General features: G+C 45.1%; 1 protein-coding gene across 2 annotated transcripts in view; it reads right to left on the bottom strand.

Annotated features, from left to right (window-relative positions):
• The window catches only part of GLI3 (GLI family zinc finger 3), a 283,642-nt gene that overhangs the window by 59,399 nt on the left and 198,522 nt on the right, over nt 1–25,721 (bottom strand). For both annotated transcript variants that reach the window (XM_020964429.2, XM_020964430.2), the window contains 3 exons: nt 23,388–23,593; nt 15,302–15,451; nt 7,797–7,998 (listed from right to left, as the gene is read on the bottom strand). In XM_020964429.2, coding sequence (XP_020820088.1) covers nt 7,797–7,998; nt 15,302–15,451; nt 23,388–23,593 — 558 coding nt within the window. The remainder of the gene's footprint in view (nt 1–7,796; nt 7,999–15,301; nt 15,452–23,387; nt 23,594–25,721) is intronic.

The raw sequence follows: 25,721 nt of genomic DNA, 5'->3' as shown, positions 1-25,721 counted from the left end.
CAGTAGAGTCACTGACCTTGCCCTTCCTACTTCTGCAGGTAACCTGCTGGGAGACCTGGAGCAAGCCCCTGGGCTCATAAAGGGCAGGTGTGCCTCCAGGACTTCTCAGATCCCCCCCCACCTCCCTTCAGCCCCGCCCCACGATGGCTAACCACCTCCTTCCCCCCATTTGCTCTTTTATTGAAACCAATTCACCAAATGGGCTCCTTAATGAGATGTAGCCAAACATGAATTACTTTTAAGGTTTTCGCTTCTTTTCCTCCAAGTATCTATAGAAAATAGTATGGAATTTTTTTTTAATTCCATATGTTTATTATCATAAACTATGCAATTGTAGTTCATTAAGTCATTAAGAGATCAGGAAGAAGGCTCTGTCCCCAAGGGGGAGAACCGATAAGAACCATAGTCTGAGCAGATAGTTATGAAGTCAGAAGAAAATTATTGGAATTTCAATTTGCTCATTATCCTTTAAGTAGCAGCAGGAGGAATATGAGCGTCTGGAGGAGAACAAACAAGCAAATAAACACTGTGAGCTTTAGTCCTGAGAAAACTCCGTAGGGATCTACCCGAGATCTATTCACTCTTAATTTACAGACACTGCTAACCAGTCTGTGTCAAGTCAGAAGAAGAAAAGGACACCGTCAGGAGGAGGGTTGCTAGCCAGTAACTCACCAAGATCAGCACAAATGACAAGTGACAACTTACAGGCTGAATGCAAGGGAGGATAAGGGGGGAATGATACACATAAAGTCCTTAGTTTCTCCATTAAAAAACAAACCATGTAACCACACAGGGCAGAAATAAGCCTGCCATACCGCAGCAATCCCTGAGGGACGTCACTGTTTTATTCCAAATAAAGGTAGCCTTCAGGTAACCCAGAATCTACACAAAAAGGATATATTATATTTTATATTTTAAGAAGGGATAAGAAATGAGTAATTCATTACAAATTGCCATGAAAACAGATACTAAAAAAATTCTAGCCCCAATACTTGAGCTCTCTGGAATGTTCGCCTCTGGAGCAATTTCTGACTTCCAACAACCCTGGGAAAGCTGTTTTTATCCATTTAGGAATTAATGAATTCTTTCATTAACTCTTTAGAACTTCACTGCTGTCTGTTAGAGATTGTGAATAAGATCAAGTGCGTTTGCAATCCAAGATCATGCAACCTTACCATTGCAACACAACCTCACCATTGCCACACAACCTCACCATCGTCACACAACCTCACCATCGTCACACAACCTCACCATCGCCACACAACCTCACCATCGCCACACAACCTCACCATCGCCACGCGACCTCACCATCGCCACGTGACCTCACCATCATCACACAACCTCACCAAGCCACACAGCCCTTGGATCACAATATAAAATGCGCCTTCACCCCACTGTAATTGCATCTCAGGAAGTGAGAACAAGCACAGAGGCTCACGTGCTGGTGAGGCTCTCACTGGGGTGTGGGCATCTCAAAGGGCATTCTCATGGTACAATGGTAAGAGCAACAGATCCACAGTTGAAACCCTGGGTTCAACTCTTCCCTCTGACTCTTACTCCCTGTGGGAACCCGGGCCTTAGCTGCCCTATCTATGAAATAAGCAGAGGCGAAGGCCTCCGTGGAGAACCTTTCAAGCTGGGATATTCTAGCATGACCATGGTGGCCATGCTGGAAGAGTGGGGCCCATGGAAAGCTTTAAGTTATCAGCAATGGCACTGGAGAGGATCTTCTCCATCGCACCAAAGGGCTCAATCTGACTCATGTCGGTGTCACGTGGGTATCTGACTCCCTGCAGGAGTCTGGCACCAATAGGACCTGCATTATTAGTTCAAGGCCATGGGAACAGGTAAGGAGCAAGGGAAGGCCAAGCTCTAGTCAGGGCTGGGTGTTCCCCAAAGGAAGTAAGGACCCAAAATGAGGCCACACCACCTGGGCATTGCCCCAGCATAAGAGGTCACACCAACTTTGTTCTCTAGAGCACATCAGGCTGAATTTGAAAGTAGTAAACCTCTCAAAATTCTTTTGCTTTACTTGGTATTAATTTTTATGTGTATGTATGTGCAAAAAATCAATCAATCAATCAATTAACTACCAGGAATTGATTCAGTGCTTAATATGTGCCAGGCAGCCAGGCCACCAAGATGCAAATGGACCAGTTTCTGCTCTCTGTTTTATTGCAGAAAGCCCATGCATCCGTGGAAGTCTGTCCAAAGAACAGAGGTCATCTCAACCCAGTAGAATGGAAGCTCTGGGAGGGCAGAAGCTGAGCTGTGTTATTTTTTCTTTCTTCGCCTAGAGTCCAATATAATGCCTTCCACTAAACAAATTTAATTTTGAATTGACTCTTTTTCCCAAATAATTATGTAACTTTAACTCTTAAAAACATATTTTGAGGAAATTCAGATAACAATTCAAATGCCTGATACTTGGGGGGCAGAGAAGAAAAACGATGCTTCAGTATTTGTAATCTCCTACTCCAGGGGGACTGCTGATGTGGTTTATTTCTCCACATCTTCCCATGCCGTCGACACTTCCCATCTTGAAAGCCTGGCAAATGTCAGAAGACACCACATGGCAAGGACATGAGGCTGTCAAGTTTCATGGAAGCGACTTTAAGAAACACATACACACAAACACATACACACGCACACACACACACATACACACACACATACTCTCACACACAGACTCACAAAACAGGCATTCTAATCAAAGCCACCCTTTGTGGTTATCTACTGGCTGCTTCACTAACGAGGTCACTCAGTGCCTGCTCCCAACAGTGGATGTGACCACAACCAGCTGCACTTTGGTTCAAACAATTCTTTGCAGTCCTCTGTGGAACAGGAAAATGTCGATCTTATTTATTTATTTATTTTTTGCGCATACATACACATATCTGTTTTTCTCATGAGGAGAAAAAATTCTCTTTGTTTCCATGAAGCTCAGTGTGGAAACTCATAGGAAAACTCTGGTCCAGGACCAGGGTGTGCTGAGGGGCACAGAGGGGGTTGCCCAACTCAGAGCGACAATGCCACACTTCTCTAGTGCTTTGCATGAATCTGGACGTGGCTTCCTAACATTTCAAAGAAAGACCATCATCTCTTTTGCTTTACTGGGGGAGGTTGGCTAAGCTAGCACTTTGTCTGATAAAGAGCTGGCAGCTTCCATGGGTGCAGTCTCAGTATGAATCAACGGCACAATAGGATAGGCAAAAAAAGCCGAGGGGATCTAGGGCTGCATTGAGGAGCAGGGGAAATGAAGTCATGGCCTATTCACTGCCCTGGTCAGACCACAGCTGTACTGTAGCTTGGGAAAGGCATTGGCAGGCTGGGAATCATCCAGAAGAGCTCCCAGAATGGGAAGGCTCATAGGATCATAAATGCTAAATGAGAAGACCCTCAGATGTCATATAGTCCAACCCCTTCATTTTTACCAATGAGGAAACTGAGGCCCTAAGGAATGAGTGACTTGCTCAAGGTCACCCAGTAAGCAGGTGAGTTTGGTTTTGATCTCAGGTCCCTGGACTCTGGACTAAGTGACTGTTAATCTGATGGGGTTCTAAGTTTAGGCTCTCTGAGGATAAGCTGAAGGAACAGGGAAGTTTATTCTGCAAAGAGAAGACCCAGAGGGACATGACCCACTCCACTTGTCTCCAAGGACTGTTAGGTGGAACACAGATCAGCCTTATTCTGCTTGGCCCGGAGGCAGAACCAGGAGCAAGGAAGAATGGGGGATTAGGAGTGGAAGATGCCAAGAGGCCAGCCCATGTGGGCCCCCTGTCCAGAAAACTCCTTGACACCAGACCTGCCAGGGGTCTATGCAGGTCCTGGTGAAGATGCCCTCTGTACCAGCGCCCCTGAGGCAGAGTGACTTGCCCAGGAGGACTTAGCCTGTGTGTCCAAGGCAGGATTTGAACCTGAATCTTTCTGACTCTGGGGCCCTTTCTGTGCATTATACCACAATGTCCCTGATGGCTGTGAGTACAATTCCAAAATAAGATTCATCAGAAAACGTTTAGCCTCCATCACATCTTCCACTGAAGAAACCAAGAAACCCAACCCAAGGCATTGCACGAGGCACTGACTGGGAACAAAAATTCAGAGCCTTCTGAGGACACGAGGAAACCTGGCCCTTGTGGCCTCTCTGCTTTGTGATGTGCCCCAACTGCTATTTGCTTTGGCTCTTCTGCAGAAAGCCCACTTCCCCTCCTGTCATCACCTGAGAGCCAATACAGCTAGGAGAAAGCAAGCTGGCTTCTCTCCTGCCCCAGGCACCATCCCACCCAGCACCAGCCCCGGCTGGATGCCATCCCTATTATTGCCAGGGATGGTAGGAGACGATGCCTACAGCAGCAAAATGTGGCCAGGGCTCCATCACCAGGCTGAGCTTGTCAGCGCTGGCTCCAAAGGAAAGCTTGCTCAGACTTGTGCCACTCCAGCTGGATGATGCCACGTCAAGGGTGGCCCAAGGAGAATGGGAGGGCTCCTACTGCAGAGATCCTGGCCAGAAGCCCATCTGGAACATCAACGAGGGGGGCACAGCATCTGTGTGGAGTGTTAAGGCTGAAAGCAAGCTTGTCTTATGTGGGAGCATGACCTCCAGCCTACTCACGACAAGGCTAAAATGGAGGTGTTATTATTATCCTCATTTTACACATGAGGAAACTGAGGCTAAGTGGCTTATGCAGGGTGTCTCAGTTAATAAGTGGCTAAGGTAGGATTAGAACTCAGCATTTCCCTAAGCTAGGTACGGTGCTCCATTATACACCACCTAGGTAGACACCTTGTTCCAGGTCTTTCAGAGAACTCTCTATGAAGTTACACACATGCATGCTCACATACTTGTAGCCAGATGCGGCTAGTCTGAGCTGCCATCTGACAAGCAACCTTAAGATGTATCTGTACCCACCTAAATAGCATAGGTGCCCCATGCCCTACCAATGCCATATGAAATCTAAGCCCTAGACAAACTCGAGACAATTGGTGTATTTCCTCTTCCTTCTCTGCTGCGCATCTCAGCCAGTATATTTCCTTTCTCTTCCTCCTAACCATTCCTATCCTTGCCTTTGCCTGCTAGAAGACCATCATCATGACTGCATTATTATTATGTTAGTTATATTGCAATATCATCTGACACAATATAATGCAGAGGCAAGGGAAGAGTTGGTGACAATGAGTTTCCTTCCCAACATCTGTTCGGTTGCAGAATGAATGTCAACCAACTGGCTAGGTCCTCCCAGAACTTCCATTATAGGGAACGTGCTCAGGCAAGCCTGGTGCCTTCCTTCCTCTCCAGATTCCACTTTGAGATTTTGGACTTCCTCTACCTGCCACAGAGACCTCCTCACTTTGGCATCCACTCTACCCCTGGACTCCTCACAGGTCCCCTCTTCTTCTGACAAAAACCCCTTCAATGTCATGGGGATGGGACAGGTATTATCTAAGCCCCAGCTCTTTGAATTGGCACAGACTTGTGTTACCTGGGGGAGAGGAGGAGGTTAGAGAGGACCACAGATAAACTACCAAGAAAGGTCTTGGGAACCAGTGAGATCAGCTTCAATATTATCAGCCACCTTAGAAAATCCCTCAACTCAAAAGGTTTGAAGTTTGGAATGAAATCCTCAGACGGGGGGGCGGGGAAAGAGCGAAAAGCATGGAGAAACAGAGAGCCAAAATTCATGCTTCATTCTGTAGCTGCAGCACGTAGCACGGTGTCTGTTATACAGTCAGTGCTTAATTAATGCATGTTGACTGAATTCAGGGGAAAGAGCACTGAACTTGGAGTGGACTGGGCTTGAGATGCAGCTCAGTCACTTCATACCTGTGCAAAGCCAGGCAAGTTGCTTCAACTCCCTCGGCCTCAGTCTTTCTATCTCTGAATTGAGGGAGTAGAGCTGTATGAACCTGGAGGTCTCTTCGTGAAAGAAAGGTTGGCTTTGTTCACTGTTTAAAAAATGAATATTCTATAGAACATCAGCCCAGACACTCCCCTTGTGTTTACATGCTCTCCAGCTGAGGCATGAGACACGTGCAGAAGCTAAGCACAGCTGCCTGGTGTTCTTGGGGCCAATCTAAAAACATGTGGGTGCCATGGCATCTAATGATGATGCCTCAGGAGCTGGCCGGGCTTCCTGAAGATCTAGACTACAATCAGTGCCAGTCCAAGACGTTGGAGACTCAGGGAACCATTTTCTGGAGGCTCAGCTGGTATGGCTAATAAAGGTGGCATTGGCCTTCTGCCATGAGTGGGGTGGTTTCCATTGGCACCCTGACTCTGGCTGACTGTAATTCCTCAATATGTACCCTCTCTATACCCTACAGTAAGAGCAGCTCTCTCTCTCTCTCTCTCTCTCTCTCTCTCTCTCTCTCTCTCTCTCTCTCTCTCTCTCTCTCTCTCTCTCTCCATCTTTCTCCCCAGAAGACTCACTTAATGGCTTTTGAAATGTAAGAATACTTTAGGGTCTGACTTGAAGGAAGTAGAGAGGAGAGGATCAGTGACCCAGTGCCCATTTAGTTAAGTACTGATTGGATGCCACACCATGTTCTGGGAGCTCTGGATCCAAAGACTTTGGTGGGTGGGTGGGGAATGGGAAGTGAAATGAGGATAAGAAAAAGAAAATAGTGGAGCCAGAGGGATGCGTCTTCATTGGCCTTGCAGGATAGATCCAGTGTTGCGGGTCTTATTGATCACTTAGAGAACGTGATACTCAGTAAGACTACATTATAGATGTTCCAGAGGAGTTGCCTATCTATTTTGGTGAAGGGATTTCTACACCAGGGATTTCTTCCCATTTATGAAATTTCAAGTAGAGGCAAAACACTCTAATTATTTTTTTTAAGACAGAAAAAAGGGACTTTATTTCTTTGAAAAACAAGTGGGCAGACAAAGCCAACAGCTGCACAGGCTGAGAAGACATGAGTAGGTTGCAATTTGCTCCAGTGGAGAGACTGCCCACCTGGAGAAGAGCAGGCAAGACTGGAGAATTCCCTTTGGCACTTTGCTATAACAAAGTGTCCTCATATGAATGATCTCATCCAAATCTTACTCACCACCTACATAACTAAGACCATAACAGAGGTCAAAGAACTTTAGGAGTTTCCCAGATGTCCTACAGCTAAGGAGCAGCTGGGCATCCCCATCTTGGGAGGCTCAGTTCTAACCCCCACCCCTACCCTTCCCATTACACAAGGCTGCCTCCCAAAGAAAGCAGACTTTCTTCAGATCATCTAGAAATAAGTTCTCGTGATGACACAGTCATTTTCAAGAACATGGAGAAAGCATCAGGTTAAGTCATGACTAATTGATTGTCATAGCTCCATTTTCCCTGTTTGGAGAGGTTGCACTGACTGCTTTCATGCTTTCTCCCAAGGAAAATGCCCCAATTTCCTTCTTTAACTGCCATCTCTCTTCAGGAGGAGGGCAATGTCATGATGTGCTCCCATATGATTCCCAAGACCCCACTGCTGGATGCCAACCAGTTTTCACTATCATGAACAACCATTATTTGGAGAACAAGAAAAAAAAAACTGTCCCCTCAAATCCTCCCCTTCCAGAGCTGTGTTGTATTGAGAAAATCCAAGTCTTCTCCCTCTGCACTTAGGGAATGCTTTCCCTGCTGTTCAGAGTTGGTTTAGGGATTCATTATAAGGGGTTTTGTGCTAGGCATGGCTCTGCGGAGGCCATGGGGCTGCAGCACGTGCTGCCTCAGGTTTTCGTTTGGGTGCAGACTCACTCGAGCTTTTGTGAGATCCTACAAAAAGCTAGAAAGACTCAGGCTGAGTAAATGTACACGTACCTTATTGCACTTGCTGACAAGTGACCGTAGGAGCCGCTGGCCGATGAGCTGCTGCGGGAATTATTGAGGATGGTGACCAGGGAGTTGGGGGATGTCCTTATCATGGTCTGAAGGTCAAAGCTATGGTCAGACAGCGGGGAGATGGACAGCGTCCGTTTTCTGCTTGGTCTCGTGGACAGCCTGGGGCTGGGGAATCTGGTACCTATTATATAAACAAAACCAGGCCCAATTACATCTGATTGTACCAAGAACCTGGTTATCTATTACTCCTGGGCACGTGCTGGGAAAGTAAAAGAAAGACAGCGGCAGCCCAGGGATACACACACACACACACACACACACACACACACACACACACACACACAAGCATCTGTGGCAGCTCCCCTTGACAAGCTCCACTCTTCCGATCTGTGATCTACTAGCTACAATTGAGGAAATTAGGGAGAAATATTTATCTTGCACTAGCTTACCTCAGGGGAGCGCTGTTTATTAATGTGCAAACAAAGTGATGAATTGCTAAACAAAAGGGAAAGACTTTTATGTGTTATCCCGCCCATTTCTGGTGATTTATGGATCTGACGCTCCTTAGACATTCACATCATTAATTCGCCACGAGCAACAAGACAGAGGCTCAGAAGACGGTCCCGGCAGACTTAAGCCCCCACCATTTCCAAGAGAGAAACTGAAAGAAAACACGAGATTCCCATCTACCCAAGCTCCCCATTGATCTTACCTGAGCCAGGTGATACCTAAAGGGAGAATAAAGCTCACAATGAGACATTTGTTTTTCCAAAAAGGAAAACCACGAGATGCATTTGAAAATCTGGCTTTCGTTTCTACCCACAGACTTCGAAGGCTGGTGGATGAAGAGGAACGAGAACGGACAGTGCCCTAGCTATTTAACTTCCTAACTGGAAGCTTGGCTCTGCCTTTCAGACTAATGGAGGAGGAAGCAGCTCAGAACAGACCCTCCTGCAGTCACCACTGAGCCTCGGGGCTCAAGCGCTTGTGGGGTGGGCAGAATCCAGCCATTTTTTTAATGGAAAGGTTAAAGAATTAAAGGCCATGTTCCCTTCTCCACCCCACACTTCAGCCCTATTAAAAAATGCCAGTTCTTGGGATTCCACGTATTAAATCTGCTTTGTATTGACAGTTATACCCTGCTGACTTAATAGTGTCATCTCCGATGGAACATTTTCATTACTGAACCATGGAAGGGAAACTTAATGAAAATGCCCGATGACCATTTCCCCCCATAAGAGGCAAACCAAACACGACTGGTCTTAAGTGGAAACGGAAGACTTTTCTTTCCCGGCATGGTGATTTATCAGCTGGCAGTATGTGTACATAGCCCTGTATTTGTGGAAATCTGGCCTTAATGGAAGGCACTGAGTTATCCCTCAGTGACCAAATCAAGGGGACAAAAGCCTGGGCCCCTGGGGCCCACGGCTCGGCATTAGCGGGACTGGCCGGTCAGCCAGAGATAGGGTCACCTCGGGAAGCTCATTTCCCAGAGTGGGATCTTCCTATGTGAAATAATGTTGCTTAAAAATTGTTTAAAACATGCAGACACATGGAGCAAGACCATGGCAACCCCACAGCTGAATGAGTTTGTCATTTCCATGTGGAAGACCAACATTAACTTTGCAGTTTCTTCTAGATCTTTCCAGAGAATTTGGGTCTTCGCTGTCTTAAACTTTAAAGGCGTGAGCTCCACTCTTTTCATTTGTTGCACTGCTGATAGTAATTGATAGCATCATGGTATATTAAGGGAAGGGAACCGATGTGGAAAAGCATTTCCAGAACAGCTGCTATGTGCCAGGCACTGTGCTAAGAGCTTTGAAATATGATCTCATTTGAGCCTCACAATAACCCCTGGAGGGAAGTGCTACTGTTATTCCTAAGTAACAATTGAGTAAACTGAAGCAGAGGTGAAGTGACTTACCCAGAGTCACCCAGCTTGTAAGTGTCTGAGGTCAAATTTGAACTCAGGTCTTCCTGACTCCAGGCCTGGAGCTCTGTCTAATGATCCCCCCAGCTGTGCAATATTTTTTTACTTTTGACTGACTCTATACTACTTTACTCTCTTATAATTACTGTCTGCCTCTGCAAATGCAGCAGAACGAGTACTGAACTTGGGTGAGAAAGGAAGACCTGTGTTCAAATTCTGAGCAGCGAGGAAGGACATAGGAGGGTGTCCAGAGGAGGGCAACCCAGATGGTGAAAGGTCTTAGGTCCATTCTCTGGTAAGATCAGCTAAGAAACTGGTGGCCTTCTGCTAGTCGTGGAAGGTTGACTATGGAAGAAGGGAGTCTTTCCCAGCTTCAGATGATCATCCTTCTCCCCTCTGCATCTCCTGTCTAGTTGTTTGTATCTTGACTCTCTCGTGAGAATGGGAGCGGGCAAGGGCTGTGGGTCTGCCTTCCTTGGACTCCCAAGGACTTAGCCCAGTGCCTGGCACATAATAAATGCTCATTGACTGACTTACAGTCTTTTCTGCTTGACCCCAGAGGGTAGAGGAAATGGTTACAAGCTGAAAAGAATGAAATTTGGGCTTAAGCAAGATAATCATTACAGCTACTTCACAGTGAAATGGGCTGCCTTGGCAGGTGCCCTGTTCCTCAGTTCCATCTGGGGTCTTTTAGTGGCTAGATGGCCACTTGTCAAGTACATTGTGGAAGGTCTTTTGTTCAGGTGTGAGAACAACTAATGCGCATTTAGGGTTGACAAAACATTGCATCTATGACTTCATTTGAAAATATTTGAGAATTGATGATTGGTGAACTCCTTTGAAATTCTCTGATTTTACCAAGTCAGAGAAATAATCCATTATTTTAAAGATGGATTCACCTCTGAACTAGAAAACTAGGTCCTGTTCTGCCCAACTCAAAACTCAACGTTACAGTTTTAAAGATGGTAGAAAGAGAGCGCCCTTTGAGCACCTTCCTGTGTGTGGTGTCCACTCCCGGTGGGAGAGGCGGAAGACCAAGACTTAGGGGTGCTTTGAGATCTTTGCTTAGAAGCCACTGCAGAATTATAAATGGCTGGACCTGTGCAGCAGCTGTACTAAACAGTCAGGATTTGGCAGCAACCAGACTCTTTCTGCAATGAGCATTGGGGCACCATTATTGTTCCAAAGAGACATCTTAATTTGGCTTCATGCTAATTGTTTTGTTTCTCCGATGTAATCTAAAATTCTGACAAAGACTAGAAGGGCTGATTTCTCTGTGATGGATGACGGAACATTGAGATTCCTACTTAATGACAATCAATTTTACCCACGACTCCAGCAAGTTAGGATACTTTTAATTAATTTTTACAAAGTAAAAGGGTGAGTTCAGCCTTTATTTACATCAAAGAGGCCTTAGTCTGACTGAACACATTCTCATCAAATGCAGAAGGTAATGTGGGTTGACCTCCCAGCACCCACTCTTATTTTAATTCTCTATTTACTGTTTTAAAATAACTAATTTGCATAATAACATGTACTCTTTTTTTTCCTTCAAAGCTGAGACAATCTCTAATTGAAATATGTTTATGATGAATCCGAAATGTAAGATAAACACACACACACACACACACACACACACACACACACACACACACACACACACACTAACCAGCATACCCACCCTCCCCCATCCCTCCCAACAGTAGGCAACAACAAATCAGACTGGGGGGGGAAAGAAGAGAATGCATGGTCCATGTACCTAGGGAAAACACACAGGAACCTAAGTGTGTCCAGGGATGGAGCTCAGGTACTAATGGTGCAGAGTAAGAAATGCTGTAACTGGAGGCTTCCGTCTGGATCTCCACCAAAGGCTGAATTTCTAAACTTGACCCCACAGTGAGCAAACTCACCCCAATGACTTCAAGGAAAAAGTCTGGTCCAAGACCTGATCTGACCATGAGATCTAAAAAGTCTAGGCTTGTGCCCTTCTCACCAAAGGTCAGATCATCTAGTATCATGAAGAAAGTGGTGGCCTTGGAAAAAGGAATACCTGAGTTCAAATCCTGTTTGAAATTTATTAGTTCTGTGATCTTGGACCAGTCACTATATTTTGCCCTCTGAGTATCATTTTTCTCATCTCTCAAATGAGGATAATGATCATTATTGCAATTATTTCACAGAATTGTTGTGAAGTTTGAAAAAGGTAAATGCAAAAAGTGCTTTATTAATCTTCAAGTGCTCTAAAAAGGGCAACTGTTATATGCTATTATGTGCAAATGATGGCATGTGCTAATACGTACTTAACTATCTTTGATTTATGCTGTTTATACTTATATGTGCCCATGTAGATGGAGCACTGGGAGGGAGTGATGGAGTCAGGAAGACCAGAGTTCAAATCCCACCTCAGACACTTGGTTGCGGAGTGATTGGGGTGGGGAGCAAGACATTTCACCTTGGTCTGCCTCACTTTCCTTAACTGTAAAATGGGGCTGATACCATCTCCTGACCTCACAGGGGTGTCGTGAAGATCAAATGATAGGAGGTTTGTAAAAGGCTTAGCATAGTGATTGGTGCACAGTAGGTGCTTAATCAACGCTTGTTCCCCCCTCCCTCACCCAAATGTGAGCACCTTGAGAGTAATGATTGTTTTACTTGGGGTCTTTGCATCGCAGATGCCCAGCACAGGGCAGGACGCATAGTAGGTGCTTCTTTATGGACTGACTGATTTTTGTCCCTTTTCAGAAAGGGCAACGGACACACACTAATCAGCATCCCTTGGTTCAAGTGCCACTTTTAATGTTTATTGCCCATGGGACCTTGGGTAAAAGGAGGAAATGAACCTGGAAGGTCTATGATTGCATGCACCTCATTCTGAACGGTAGCCGCTAGCGGCAAAGCGCTTTACAAATATCACCTCATTCCATTCTCACAATACCCTCACGAGGCGGGTGCTGTTAGTACTTTTATTTTACAATTGAGGAAACTGAGGCAAAGAGGGATGAAGTGACTTTTCCAGGGTCACACAGTTCATAAGTGACAGAATTGCATATAGGACTGGGCATAGAAAGCAGGAATGGACCCTAGAGGCCAGATTCAACACCCTCATCTTACAGGTGAAGAAGCTAAGGCCCAGGGAAGTTAATTAACTTGTCCAGGGTCACCCTGGGAAGGAGCATCAGAGGCAAAATTTGGCCCCATGCTCTCTGATTCCAAAGCAGGGGCTGTGTGGCTGAACCACACGACAATCTGTTATTTTTGTTTCTTTTTGGTTTTTTATTCATTTTTCATCCTTACCTCCCTAATGCCCAACAGTGACTTGAACTCAGTAGACCCTTGCTCAATCCTCTTTGGATTGAGTGGGATTTTTGTGAGGCTCTTCAGCAGGCTGGTGAGTTTTGGGCACTCACCCACCATGTTTTAGAAGGTGTATCACCAAGCAGCAGAGGAGCAGGATTAAGGAGAGCCGAGGAGAGGGGTGGCGGAGATCACGTCACATGAAAATTGACTAAAAGAACAGGGTGAGTTTAATTAGCCGGAGTAGAGAAGGCTTAGTGGAGGGGCAAATGCTAAATGTCTGAGTATGTGATGGGTTATCACTGAGAATAGGGTCTCAGAAAGGAGGGCTGGGAGCAGTACAGGGGAGGTGCAGAGATGCAGGTTTGAAATGAAATTTTTATGAAAGTGGAATGGGCTGTCCAGGAGGTGGAGAGCTCCCAATTAGCAGAAGTCCTCAAGCAGAGGCCAAATGACACTTGCCAGGTATTACATGGAGAGGGTTTTTATTCAAGCACGGATTGGTCTAGGGGGTCTCTGAGGCCTTTCTGACTCTGAGATTGTGTGATTCTCCTTGGCAAAAACCAAACTGAACTTTGAGCAATAAGGGGTCATGGGGAGCTATTGAAAGGGAGTCAAGGGGGAAGGCAATAGGGAGCCACTGATGGTGTTTGTGCAGAGGATCAGCAGGTCTATGGCAAAGGTGCATCACTCTGGCAGTGTTGAGAAAGAGGCTTTGGAGAAGAGAAGGAGTGGAGGTAGTCATCAGACCCATTAGGCAACTACTATAACAGCACCCCCAGGCGATGGATGATGAGAGGGTTTGGATTGGGCACTGGTGATAGTGAGGCGAATGGATAAAATCTCTGCAGTTATAAAGTCGTTTTCCATTGATCCTCTCAACAATACTGTGAAGTGGCCAGGGCTGACTGTACTGTCTCCATTTTTTAGAAGCAATATGTGAGCCTAGCAGGGGGCAGGGAGCTTCAACAAGGGCTCAGTCACCACGCAGAAACAAAGGAGCCTAAACCTGAACCCAGGTCTCCTGACTATCCATCATCACTCCCACTATCCTGCTTCTGAGTGGCTCTGCCAAGATACTACAAAGAGGGGAGAAGTTAACATGGTTGTCAAAGGAAAATTCTTTTTTTTTTTTTTGCTTTTTGGTGAGGAAATCAGGATCAAGTGACTTGGCCAGGGTCACACAGTTAGTAAGTGTTATGTGTCTGAGGTCAGATTTGAACTTAGGTCCTCCGGAATCCAGGGCCAATCCTCTATCTACTGTACCACCTACCTGCCCCTCCAAGGAAAATTCTAATGCCTGATTTGGAGGCCAGTTGTTCCCAGATGTGACTTACCAGGACGGATAAAAATGGCAGGTGGGCAAGCTCATTCCACAGCCACAGAGAGGTTTAGAATAATCTCCTCTATTCTAAAGAGAGGTGCTACGGAATAATACTTTCTATTTTACATTATTAAAGAGACAATGTGTACGGGCAATGGTCACTGCTGTGGTGTTGACTTGTCTCTGGGGGCTGGCCTTCTTGGAACTAGATGGTGGTACTGGGAGGGGGTCACGGGCAAGAATGTGTCCAGAAGGAATACTACGTTCATACTGCACACAGTGCAGACCCTTCAGAAGCTCTTACAAACTAAATTCAGATTGGATAACCTAATGAGAAAGAGCTTCTCTTTGGTAAGAAGGGAAGCAGACAAATTGGATCTTGCCCAGGGCATCTCTCTTACCTCTGGGCATCTTGGTGATAGGGAGTCTGGGAGCTAAACAAAGGGCCCCTGTGAGCTCCTAGAATTGCACCAAGGTGCAGAGCTAGTTCTAACAGAATCTCTTCCCCAGCCACCCCCACCCCCACCTGCTGGCCCATATCTCTAGGTTGCTCAGCTGAACAACTATGGAGATGCTCAACAGAAGGCAGGCATTGGGAAGAGGCAGAGGATGCTCTTCTCAGATGCCAGCACTTTGGCAGGCAGTCCGTGCTCTGACTCATCATTGTAGGTTCTTTGTCTCTTAGACCAACTGATGAGCATTAAAAATAAACTTCAGATGACACAATCAGACTCTTCTTTGAGTTTTCAAGTGGTATGTACCTGCTGGCTTTCATGGTAAAGCACAGAGTCAATGATGGCAATGTAGGAATTTCGAGGAGGGAAAGTTCAACATGAAAACATATACGTGTGAGTAAATGCATGCAATAAAAATAGCACCTTTCCTGTTGCATGAATAAGTTCTAGCCCCAGCCCTCCCCCAAATTATTGGACTTACTATCCATGGCATGCAGGTATTCCATGTGAATGGCTCCAGCTCCAGTAGCTGCTGCAGAAGGAATGATGTCCGCATATGGGCTGCGCTGGCCTGCCAAGAGGGCCATCTGATGGTGATAATACTCCGCGGGGCTGACACCTGCATGGGGGGCTGGACAGAGAGCAACATGTCATGTGTGATTATCGATCAAGAGTCACGAAAAACATCAATGCCAAGACCTTCCATGTAGACTAAATCAACAATCCTCTCTCTATCCCCATACAATAAAATCTCATTCCTTCACATATCTGTCTCCACCTTTAAGTGCTGATTTGTACCTAGCCTGGACTAGAGAATGCTACTCTCTAACACCATAAATCAAGTGTTTGCTAACTGACTTCAGAGCAAATATGAGCATTGAGGATGTTTAACAAACTACTTGTTAAGAAATTAAAGTAGGTAAGTATATAGTGATGCTAATGACAAAGAACCCTTCTCTATCCTTTGAAGCAGGTCCAGCATGGAGCAACACTTGGTTAAGGGGTGTATTCAAGATGCTATTGGTTTTTGTTGTTGCTTTATTGTGTCTGACTCTCTGTGACCAGATTTGGGCTTTTCTTGGCAAAGATGATGCAGTGGTTTGCCAGTTCCTTCTCCAGCTCATTTTACAGATGAGGAAACTGAGGCAAACAGGGTGAAGTGACTTGCCCAGAGTCACATAGCTAGTAAGTGACTGATACTGGATTTGAACTCAGGTTTTTCTGACTCCAGGCCTAGCACTCTATCCACTGTGCCACCTAGCTGCCCAGTACTATTTGTTACATGAAACTAAAGACAAATAAACAAAAAGCTTAATTCTTTTCAATGCAGGAAAAAAGTAAGCTCATCGAGAGCAGGGGCTGCTTAATTCTTGTTTTAACATCCCCAGCACCTAGCACAGTGGCTGGGACATACTAGATACTTTACAAATGCTAGCTGATTAACTCAAAACTATTGAGAATTTATTTAGACTTGGTGAATTTTGGATATTTTCCATTCATGAAGGTTATCAGGGTGTTACTGTGATAAGATGCGGCCATTCCCCTGAGGCCATCTTTGAATTATGTCACTGAAAGTCATCCCCTCAGCACACAGACCCACTCATCACCTCATAGTCCTATGATGAAATGTGTCTGTATGTAGTCATCTCCGTCCCAAATGTGCACACAGACTATTTGTGCCCAACCTGTGGGAGAGCCTTCCGAGCTTGTATTGGTCTGATGAGCCCCAGTCAGACACTGTTCCGTGATCCTGACATAGTGATGCCATTTTGGCCCTCTTCGAGGACCAAAGGCAAACAACAACAACACATGTACATAACACGTGTACATGTCTACACGTACGTAACATACACATACCCGAGAATATGTCTGTAGGTTTGTGTATATATGTATTTATGTATATAGCTTGCTTCCAGCAAATGTGATAGAAACCCAATGTGAAAGATATATCGGAAAACACCCTTCTCTTTCTGTAGCTCCTATAATGGTGTTTCCCTTGATGCTTAACCAAACTTTTCACACAGATGTGCCATTTCATAAAAGAACAACAAAAATGGATGCAGATCAAACAGGAGTATCTCCATTTTGCAGATTGGGAAACTGAGACGCAGCCTGAGGTTAAGTGGGGATGGAAATCTTCGCACTCTCTCCCTCATAGAGCAATTGTGAGGATCAAATGGAGCAAGATACAGGAAGTGTTGGCAAACATGAAGAGCTGTTGGCATAGAAGCTCACATTTCAGCCCATTTCTGCTGTCCTTCTAGAAGGGATCGAGGGCTAGGCTTGCCCATCGCTTTGACTCTCTCTTTACTCTGGGCCCAAATACACAATACGCAAGGGGCAAGGGTGAAAACAATCCCCATGCACATAGCTGTCAAAAAATACACATTTATCAAGTGCCTGCCGTGTGCCACAGCCCATACTAAGTATTAGTGCTTGAGAAGACAAAAGCAAACACTTCCTGCCCTCGCAGAGTTTATGTTCTACAGGGAGGATATAGCATGCTCACAAGCAGGTTGATATGAAACATCAGAATGAATAATCATGGGGCCGGCATAAGAAGTTCCTAATGAGCTTTGGGGAGATGTTGTGGTTTCATGCCAAGGAACAGACTCTGGCCCCCAGGGAGAGTCATACAATTTTCCCCCCAATTGTGAACTCTGTTCTAAGGCAATTCTCCTTCTTTGATCTGAAATTAAAATCACTAGAAAGGATGAGGGAAAGCCAAAAGAAGGAAATTCAAACAAAATAACCCCCAGACCAAAAAGCCCCCTTGGGTTAGCTCTTCATGGAGAATTCCAATCATGTCTGAGATGAATACAATCAGCCCCAGCCTTCTCTAACAAGCAAGAACATATGTTTGCCAAAGAAGAATGAAGTAGCTCATTATCTCAAGCCACTGGTTTGAAAGTTTCTTCCCGCAGTAGACAACCAGAGTATCTTTCCAGACACACTTAAAATACTTCCTGAGTTTTCTGACATAAGTGTCTGGGTTAACTAACAATAACATTGGCTGCCTGGCCTGGAAGAAACCCACAGCAGCCCCATAAAGGCCCGAAGGGAGGACACAATAGATAAATGACATTTTGTATGAGAGTGAACTGCCATTGGAACAGATTTTTCCTTCCCAAGCCCCAGCAAAAATACAGTGATTTCCTTAGCAATAGTCAAGTTATTGAGATTTTGAAGTCTGGGGTAGATGGGAGAGTACATGACTTGGAATGTTTCCAAGTGATCATTGGGAGAAAAATCCCACTGCATCTGTATCCCTGTGAACACAGTCACTGGACAAGCATATGTTCAATGTTGACTCTATATTCCAATACCAGGCTAAGTTCTGAGAATGTAAAAGCAAAGTCCCTGTCATCAGAACTCCCCATTCTAATGGAGGCAATGACTTATGATGTATGTGCATGTGCCATATATAGAGTCAAAGAGAAGGCATTGGCAGGGGTGGGGTGGAGACCAGGAAAGGCCTCTTGAAGGAGTTGGCATTGTTGTTGAGCCTCGAAAGAAGCCTAGGAAGACAGAGGGCAAAGACAAGGAAGAGGAGCATTCCAGCTATGAGAGACAATCAGTGAAAAGGAAGGGAAATGGAAGGCTAAGAATCGTGAGTGAGCTACAGTAAGAAGCCTGGCGTTACTGGGTCAGAGTCCATGGAAAGGAGCAAGGTGTGAGAAGACTGGAAAGGGAGGGAGAAGACAGGCTATGGAGGGCTTTCAGAGCCAGAAAGAGTGGTTCATATTTGATCCTGGAAGTTATAGCAAGCCCCTCGTGTATATTGAACATAGAGGTGACATGGTCAAACTTGTGCTTTAGAAAGATCACTGTGGGAGATGAGTGAAGATGGACTGGAGGGGAGAAAGGCTTGAGGGAGGGAGCTAAGTGAGAGTACTATTGCAATAGTTGGGCATGGGGTGATAAGGTCCTGCATCCAGGTGTGAAAGTCTCATCTGAAAGAAGGAGGAGTTGATCAGAGATGTTCTGAAAGGAGAAACAAGATTTGGCTTGGGTGGAGGTGAGAGAGTGAAGAATCAATAGGGATACCAATGTTGATAACAAAGCCTGAGTAACTAGGAGGATGGTGGTGTGCTGACCAGTGAGAGGAAAGCTTGAGAAGTAGCAAGAGCTTGGGAAGAAAGAGAATAAATTTTATTATGAATATGCTGAGTTGGAGCTGTGTATTGGACATCTAGTTCAAGGGGTTGGAAAGGCAGCGGATGATGTGAGATGAGAGATTAGAAAGAGGTTGGGGCTAGATGTATCAATCAGAGAATCATTTACATAGAGATGATCATTGAAACCAGGTGAGTTAATGAGACTTAATGAGATAGCATAGAGAGAGACAATGTTCCTTCATTCCAACTCCCCAGTGAGGCCAGCACTGCCAGGATGACTATTTATGTTTTATGAATGAAGAAACTGAGGCTCGGATTGGTAAAAATGACTTTCTCTTAGCCACACGTGTAGCCACTGGCAGAGGTAAGACTTGAACCCAAGTGTCAAGTGTCCATGAGATCCTTGAAGGGACCCACATGATTAGTGTTTGTGACTTGGATGAAGAACTAGCAGGGAGACTGGAAAGGGGAAGTCAGGAAGTAGGAGGAGAACCAGGACCAGGAGAAATGCCATGAAAACCAAGGGAGGACCAGGTCTTGTGGAGAAGGTGGTCATTGACAGGGTCAGAGACTACGGGTTAGTTTGGAAAAGCTGTTTTGGTTGAATGATAAGGTCAGAAGCCAGACCACAGAAAGTTAGGAAGAGAGGAAGAGGAAAGGAAGTAGAGTCACTAATTGTAGATTGCCTTTTCAAGGAATTTAGCCACAAAAGGTGGGAGAGGTCTAGAAAGATAACTAGCAGGAATGGATGGTTCAAGTCTGTTTTTTCCCCATCTTTTTATTAGGGAGTCATGAATGTATTTGTCAGTAACAGGGAAGGAGATGAGTTCAAATCTGTTCTCAGACACTTATCAGCTGTATGACCCTGGGCAAGTCCACTTAACCTCTGTTTGCCTCAGTTCCCTTATATATAGAATGGGGATAATAACAGTACCTACTTATCTACCAGGATTATTGTGAGGATAAAATGAGATCATATCTGTAAAGTGATTAGCACAGTACCTGGCACTTAGGGGTGCTAAATAAATACTAGTTATAATATTAGGCTATTACTATCATGAGATTACATTATATCTAAATATAAGATGATGATGATGATGATGATGATGATAAGGGGTACAGTGGTGATGACAGAGGAGGCAAACTCTTGGAGAAGATAGGATGGAGTGGAATCACTTGTGTATGTGGAGGGTTAGCCTTGGCAAGGTCAAGGGCCACTTCTTCATTCGAGACAGGGCTGTAGGAAGAGAGAGTGGCAGAAAGCAAGTACCTGGGAGATGTGAGAGAAGGAGGAGGGGAGAAGAAGGGGCTGTCACCTAGCCTTTTTTTGCATTTTCTATGCATGGAAACCATGGTAGGTTCCAAGAGAATAATGATAATAATAGCCAATATTTATAGAACAAGTTAAAATGTTCAAAGTGATCTACGTGTTTCCTCATTCCAATACCCCAGTCAGGCCAGGGCTACCAGGATGACTATTCATATTTTATGAATGAGAAATTGAGGCTCAGATTGGTAAAATGACTTGTTCATAGCCATACACATAGCCAGTGTCAGAGGTAAGACTTGAACCCAAGTCTGTTTTGTTCTTGGCTACCCCAGAGAGCCACTGAACTCTTTTATCTTCTTTACTTACTCCTTAAATCAAGAATTTAGTCCATTCCTCCCTACCTAACTTTGAGGTCTTCTGTGAGGACCAAGTCTCAGAGAGGTAAGAGGATCTGAGACATTGAGCCAGAAGGGACCCAAGAGTCCAAGGATTTTAGCCAGGGATCTATGGGTAGATCTCAGTGGGCCTGTGAACTCAGATGGAGAAAAAATAATCTTTTCTTTTTACCAATCTCAAACTGAAATCTAGAATTTCTTTCAACTATTTAAAAACAAAATTCTGAGAGGGGGGCTAGAGATTTCACCAAAACACCAAAAGGAGTGACTACACATTAAAAGGTTACAAACCTCTGATCTGAAGCCACTCCCCTGATTTTATGGATGGGAGTACTGAGGCCCAGAAAAGTCAAATCACTTCCCTATGGTCACACAGCTATTAAGGGTCAGAGGTGGAATTTGAACCCAGGGCTTCTGAATGCCAGATCTAGTATTCACTTTATCAACCACCTGATGATACCTAGCTTGCTAATCTCAAAGGGTTTCTATGAGGCTTACATAAAATACTCCACCTGAGACTGAGAAAAATAAGCTATCCTAATTTTATTATTATTAGCTAAATACCTGGGAGGCAGCATAGCTTGGCCATCAAAGTGCTGCTATACAATTAAATCCATTTCATTGCTAACCCATATAATTAAAGTAGGGGAAGGGCAAACAGGACCATGATTTACACCAGCCTTGAGGCTAAATTCACAAAATCTGGAAGTGTTGTGGTTTCCCTGGCCCTGGTCCTAAATTCCCCTCAGCTACTCTGTCTCCCCTTCTATTGTCTGTGGATGGAATAACTATCAGAATTTCCTTTCCTGATATCTCAGCTTCTCCTCCTTTGTCCTCCCATCCTCTTGACAGCTGAAGTCAACCATGGGAAGTTCAAGCATCCAGGGAAACTAGAGAAATAAGCACACTTTCTCCTTCTGGACTACCAACATGAGATGTAAGAAAGGCCATGTGGTGGCACATAGCCCAAGAGCTCACCTCAGAGTCAGGAAGACCTTACCTGGATGCCAGGCCTACCTGGGACACATCCTGGCTGACACTTCATCTCTCACTGCCCCAGGGCAACTCACCAGCAGCTACCAACTACATGTGGTGGGGGAATCCCTGTACTGGAAATTCCTTATTGCAATGAAATCACAGTTCTTGTTCAAAGTAAATACAATGGTGTGGCAACAAGGGGGATTCTACTTCAGTCTCATCACTGCTTGGACAATGCTTTTATCTGCTCCATCTCTCAAGGTGAAGGGCTATTAAGCACACAGCCTATATCACCAGCCTGTGCCCCATTCTCCAAAAGGATGGACTGCTACTGGGACATAGTGAAATTTTAAGAATTTTAGGTCACTATGTTGTGAGGGTCTGTATGATTCCACTCAGTTCAGGGAAGAGTTAATGTGGAAGGTAAGGTAGTCCTGTGTAGTGTGGAAGGAAAGGAGGAGAAGAAGAGAGGGAGGGGAAGGAAGGAAGGAAGGAAGGAAGGAAGGAAGGAAGGAAGGAAGGAAGGAAGGAAGGAAGGAAGGAAGGAAGGAAGGAGGGAAGGAAGGAAGGAAGGAGGGAAGGAAGGAAGGAAGGAAGGAAGGAAGGAAGGAAGGAAGGAAGGAAGGAAGGAAGAGAGGAAGGAAGGAAGAGAGGAAGGAAGGAAGAGAGGAAGGGAGGAAAGAAAGAAGGAAGGAAGGAAGGGAGGAAAGAAGGAAGAAAGAAAGGGAGGGAGGAAGGAAGGAAGGTCTCATGGAGTGGCACTTGGATTTGAAGGATTCCAGTTTCCAGGGTCTGGCTCTCAAATCCACTACCTGGGTGGAAGTGAGGAGAGAGGGCTTTCTAGGAACAAGAGGCATGCAGTACAGAGACATGGGGGTAGGAGACGGGATAGTGTACATGGCCTGGGAACATGAGATGGGCCAGGGTGAAAGGCTTTTACTGTCAAATTGAGGAGCTTCTCTTTGAGCTTAGAAATAATCAGGGTCATTGACGCTGAGTCAATATTGCAGATATAGATAGACCTGCACTTGAGGCAAATCATTTTGGAAGTTAGGTGGTGACTGGATAGAGAATGGGGACAGAGTGACAAGTACTTTGCCCTTACAGACAGGATTAGAATCCAGGTCTCCTGGCTCTAAGGTCCAGCACTTGACCTACTATGTGCCATTCTGTACCCCATCAGAATCCTGACAATTCTGCTTCCATTTACTGCTCCACAAGAACACTGACTATTCTGATGTGAAGTGAATAAGGAGAGAAATTAGCACTATTCCTGACATATAGTAGGTGCATAATAAATGCTTATTGGCTGTTTGATTGATAGGCAGGGAAATATAGATTTCTATTTTTTAAGAAATAAGTCCTATTCTCTACTAAAGAAACACAAACACATCCTCTAAAAATGCAAGGCTCCAGAGAAGGGGAAAAAAGAAAAACAAAACAAAAAAAAAAACAAGCTGCTGACCTCCAGTCTGAGTATAGCTATCCTCAAATGACTTATCACACTTCTCATGCCAAATGCAAAAGGATGTGAGAAAGGATAGAAAGAGGAGGGAGAGAAGGAGAGGGATGGAGGGAAGGGAGGAAAGAAGGGAAGGAGGAAGTGAAGGAGGGAAGAAGGAAGAACATTTACTTATAAAGTGCTTACTAGAGCCAGACACTATGCCAAGCACTGGGGATACAAACACAAGCCAAAAAGATAGTCCTTGCCCTCAAGGAGCTTACATTCTAATGGGGGAAGATGACCATAAAAGCTTGCAGTCCAGTGAGAAGAGACCACACAATGATAGCTGATCACAGACTCACCATCCGTGGGGCTGAGGCCACGGGCCGCCGAGATCATAGACAGAGACGGGCTGCTGTGCAGGGATCGGATGTAGTCCATGTAAGGGTTGATGTACGGATGCGGGGGGCTGAAGGGTGACTCAGAAGTGCCTGCTGGGTTTCTGTGTGGGGAGATTCTAATGAAGGGCAGGTCAGAATATGTTGGGCTACTTGATAAGGCAGAAGGCCTGGAATAAAAAGAGAGAGAAACATTATGATAGACAGTAGGGAGAGGTTTGTATCAGGAAAAAAAAAGGATTAATTTAAAACTTCTGGGAAAGCTCAAGCATCTACACTCAAGGACCAAGCCCCTGGCGTCACCGTAAGAAGCACAGGCTGGCTCTTGCCCTCTCACTTCAGGAAAGAGAACTGACCCATGGGAAATCCAATGATTTGGTTCAGAAACCAGAATAAATGAGAACAAGCATGGCAGCCTGTGTGTCCCCACCCAAGGGAACCCCAATGAGAGATCTCAGATTGCCTCCATCGTCCATTGATCTTGATGCCATGTTTCTTTAAGACCCAAGTCTAATCTCTGAAGAACCATTCTCATCCTTTGCCTCCTGGAGAGAATAGGGGAGGATGAGTGACTGCTTAGAACTGATATTTAATTCTCAGTGTCCAGAGTCAAACACCCCAGAGTGATGCTCTCTGCTCCTGGGCCTCCTGTTATGTGGGAGAGGCCCAGGAGGCCAGGCAGCTTCACCCTTGCCCAAGAAACATGGAAAGATGGCTGTGGGCACATGGCCTGCCTGCGACCAGAGCATGAGTGCAATCCGTCACCATCTTCAGGAAGAAAGCCAGCCCCACAGCACTGGGGTTCGCTAGTTTGAATATACATTTTTGTTTTCCCCTGGCACTGTTGCAATCTGTGTAATTTCCTGCAGGCATGAGTTGTTTTATTTTCCTTCTTTTAATGCTGTTCCCTGATTAGTTGCTTTCTACAAACAATCAGTAACTGAGCATTTGGGGGTTGGCTAGTGGGACAATAATGGGGTGCTCTGGATCATGCCAAGGTTCCGATGATAATGAGTTCAGGCAGGAGTTTATGATCTCATTTAATGAGAATAACTAAATTCTCCTGAAAACATCTTTTCTTACAACTTTTTGATGGGAGGAACAGACCTGAGCCCTTTCTTGAGTGTCTCTGCCCAGAGAAGTGGACCTGCAGTCACCAGACAGATCAGACCATGGTGTCTCCAAGGGCCGACTTGCCCAGAGCCACATTCCTTCTTTTATGAAGGCAACTATGAAATCTCTGGGCAAATTATCCATGTGGCCTGGCTGGGATGGGCTCAATACTTTTGGGGTGCACTGACTTTCCCATGAACAAAGACTGAGGGGGAATGGGAAACTGCTATGAAGGCATGGCTTTAAGAACGAACAGAAGAACAAGGTGGAGTGGGGGTAGCTTTTATCCAACTCTAAACCTCCGATCCCACTTCAAAGACCAAAAGAATGCAGAGTTCACTAAAACCTGGCAGGAAGTAATCTTAGGGGAAAGCCAGTCCCATTGAGGCCTCAGCTTAGCAACCATAATGAATGGAAACCCACACTGGTCTGTCCACTTCCCCTACACTTTTGAAAAAGGGGCTGTGGCATGGGATGAGAGAATGTCTACGCCCTCTTATTCTTCTGTGTCTACACCTCTGTGTGTGTGTGTTGCTCTGTATCTCTGTCTACAGCTCTCTCTCTTTCCGTGCATCTCTATCGCTTTGTCTTGGTGTAGTTCTCTGTGTGCCTTTCTGTCTCTCCCTTATTCTGAAGCTCTATGAGTCAAACCCTTCTGCTTGTGATAGTTACAGTTTGGCAGAAAAGGAGAGGCCAGCACAAACGACTCTTCTTTAGAGCTGAGAATAACAAAAACCATCCTTGGAAAGTAGCTATCACAGACTCCCAGAAGATCACCACGAATAGCCAAGCAGAGGTGTTTAATACTGGAGAGAAGACCACTGTTGATTTATAATGGGAAGGAAGTCTACAGCTTATCCTGCTGACCCCCATCTCATGTAAAGGTATATTCATCTAGTCATTAAAAAAAACTGGCACAAAAACTGAAATCTACTCACAATCTTGGCATTTGATTCACAATTAGATTTACCTGGTGATAAAAACACATTTTTAAAGGGCATAATAAATCTCTGACTCATGCTGATTTGTAACAGGGTCCCTGAAGCTCCACCTGGAGATATGGTGTGGGTCAATGCTGAGATTTGGTACCAAGCTCCCTTGGCTAGTTTAAAGGAAGAGCATAGCATTAACTTGTTCAAATTGGCTGTAGAAATAACTGAAATCATCATCATTAGTAATTTTGTT

Source organism: Phascolarctos cinereus, unplaced genomic scaffold (genome assembly GCF_003287225.1).
Source record: "Phascolarctos cinereus isolate Bilbo 61053 unplaced genomic scaffold, phaCin_HiC Scaffold_4;HRSCAF=312, whole genome shotgun sequence".
NCBI lineage: Eukaryota > Metazoa > Chordata > Mammalia > Diprotodontia > Phascolarctidae > Phascolarctos > Phascolarctos cinereus.
The sequence above is the reverse complement of the archived record's forward strand: the minus strand, read 5'-3'. Positions and strand labels throughout refer to the sequence as shown.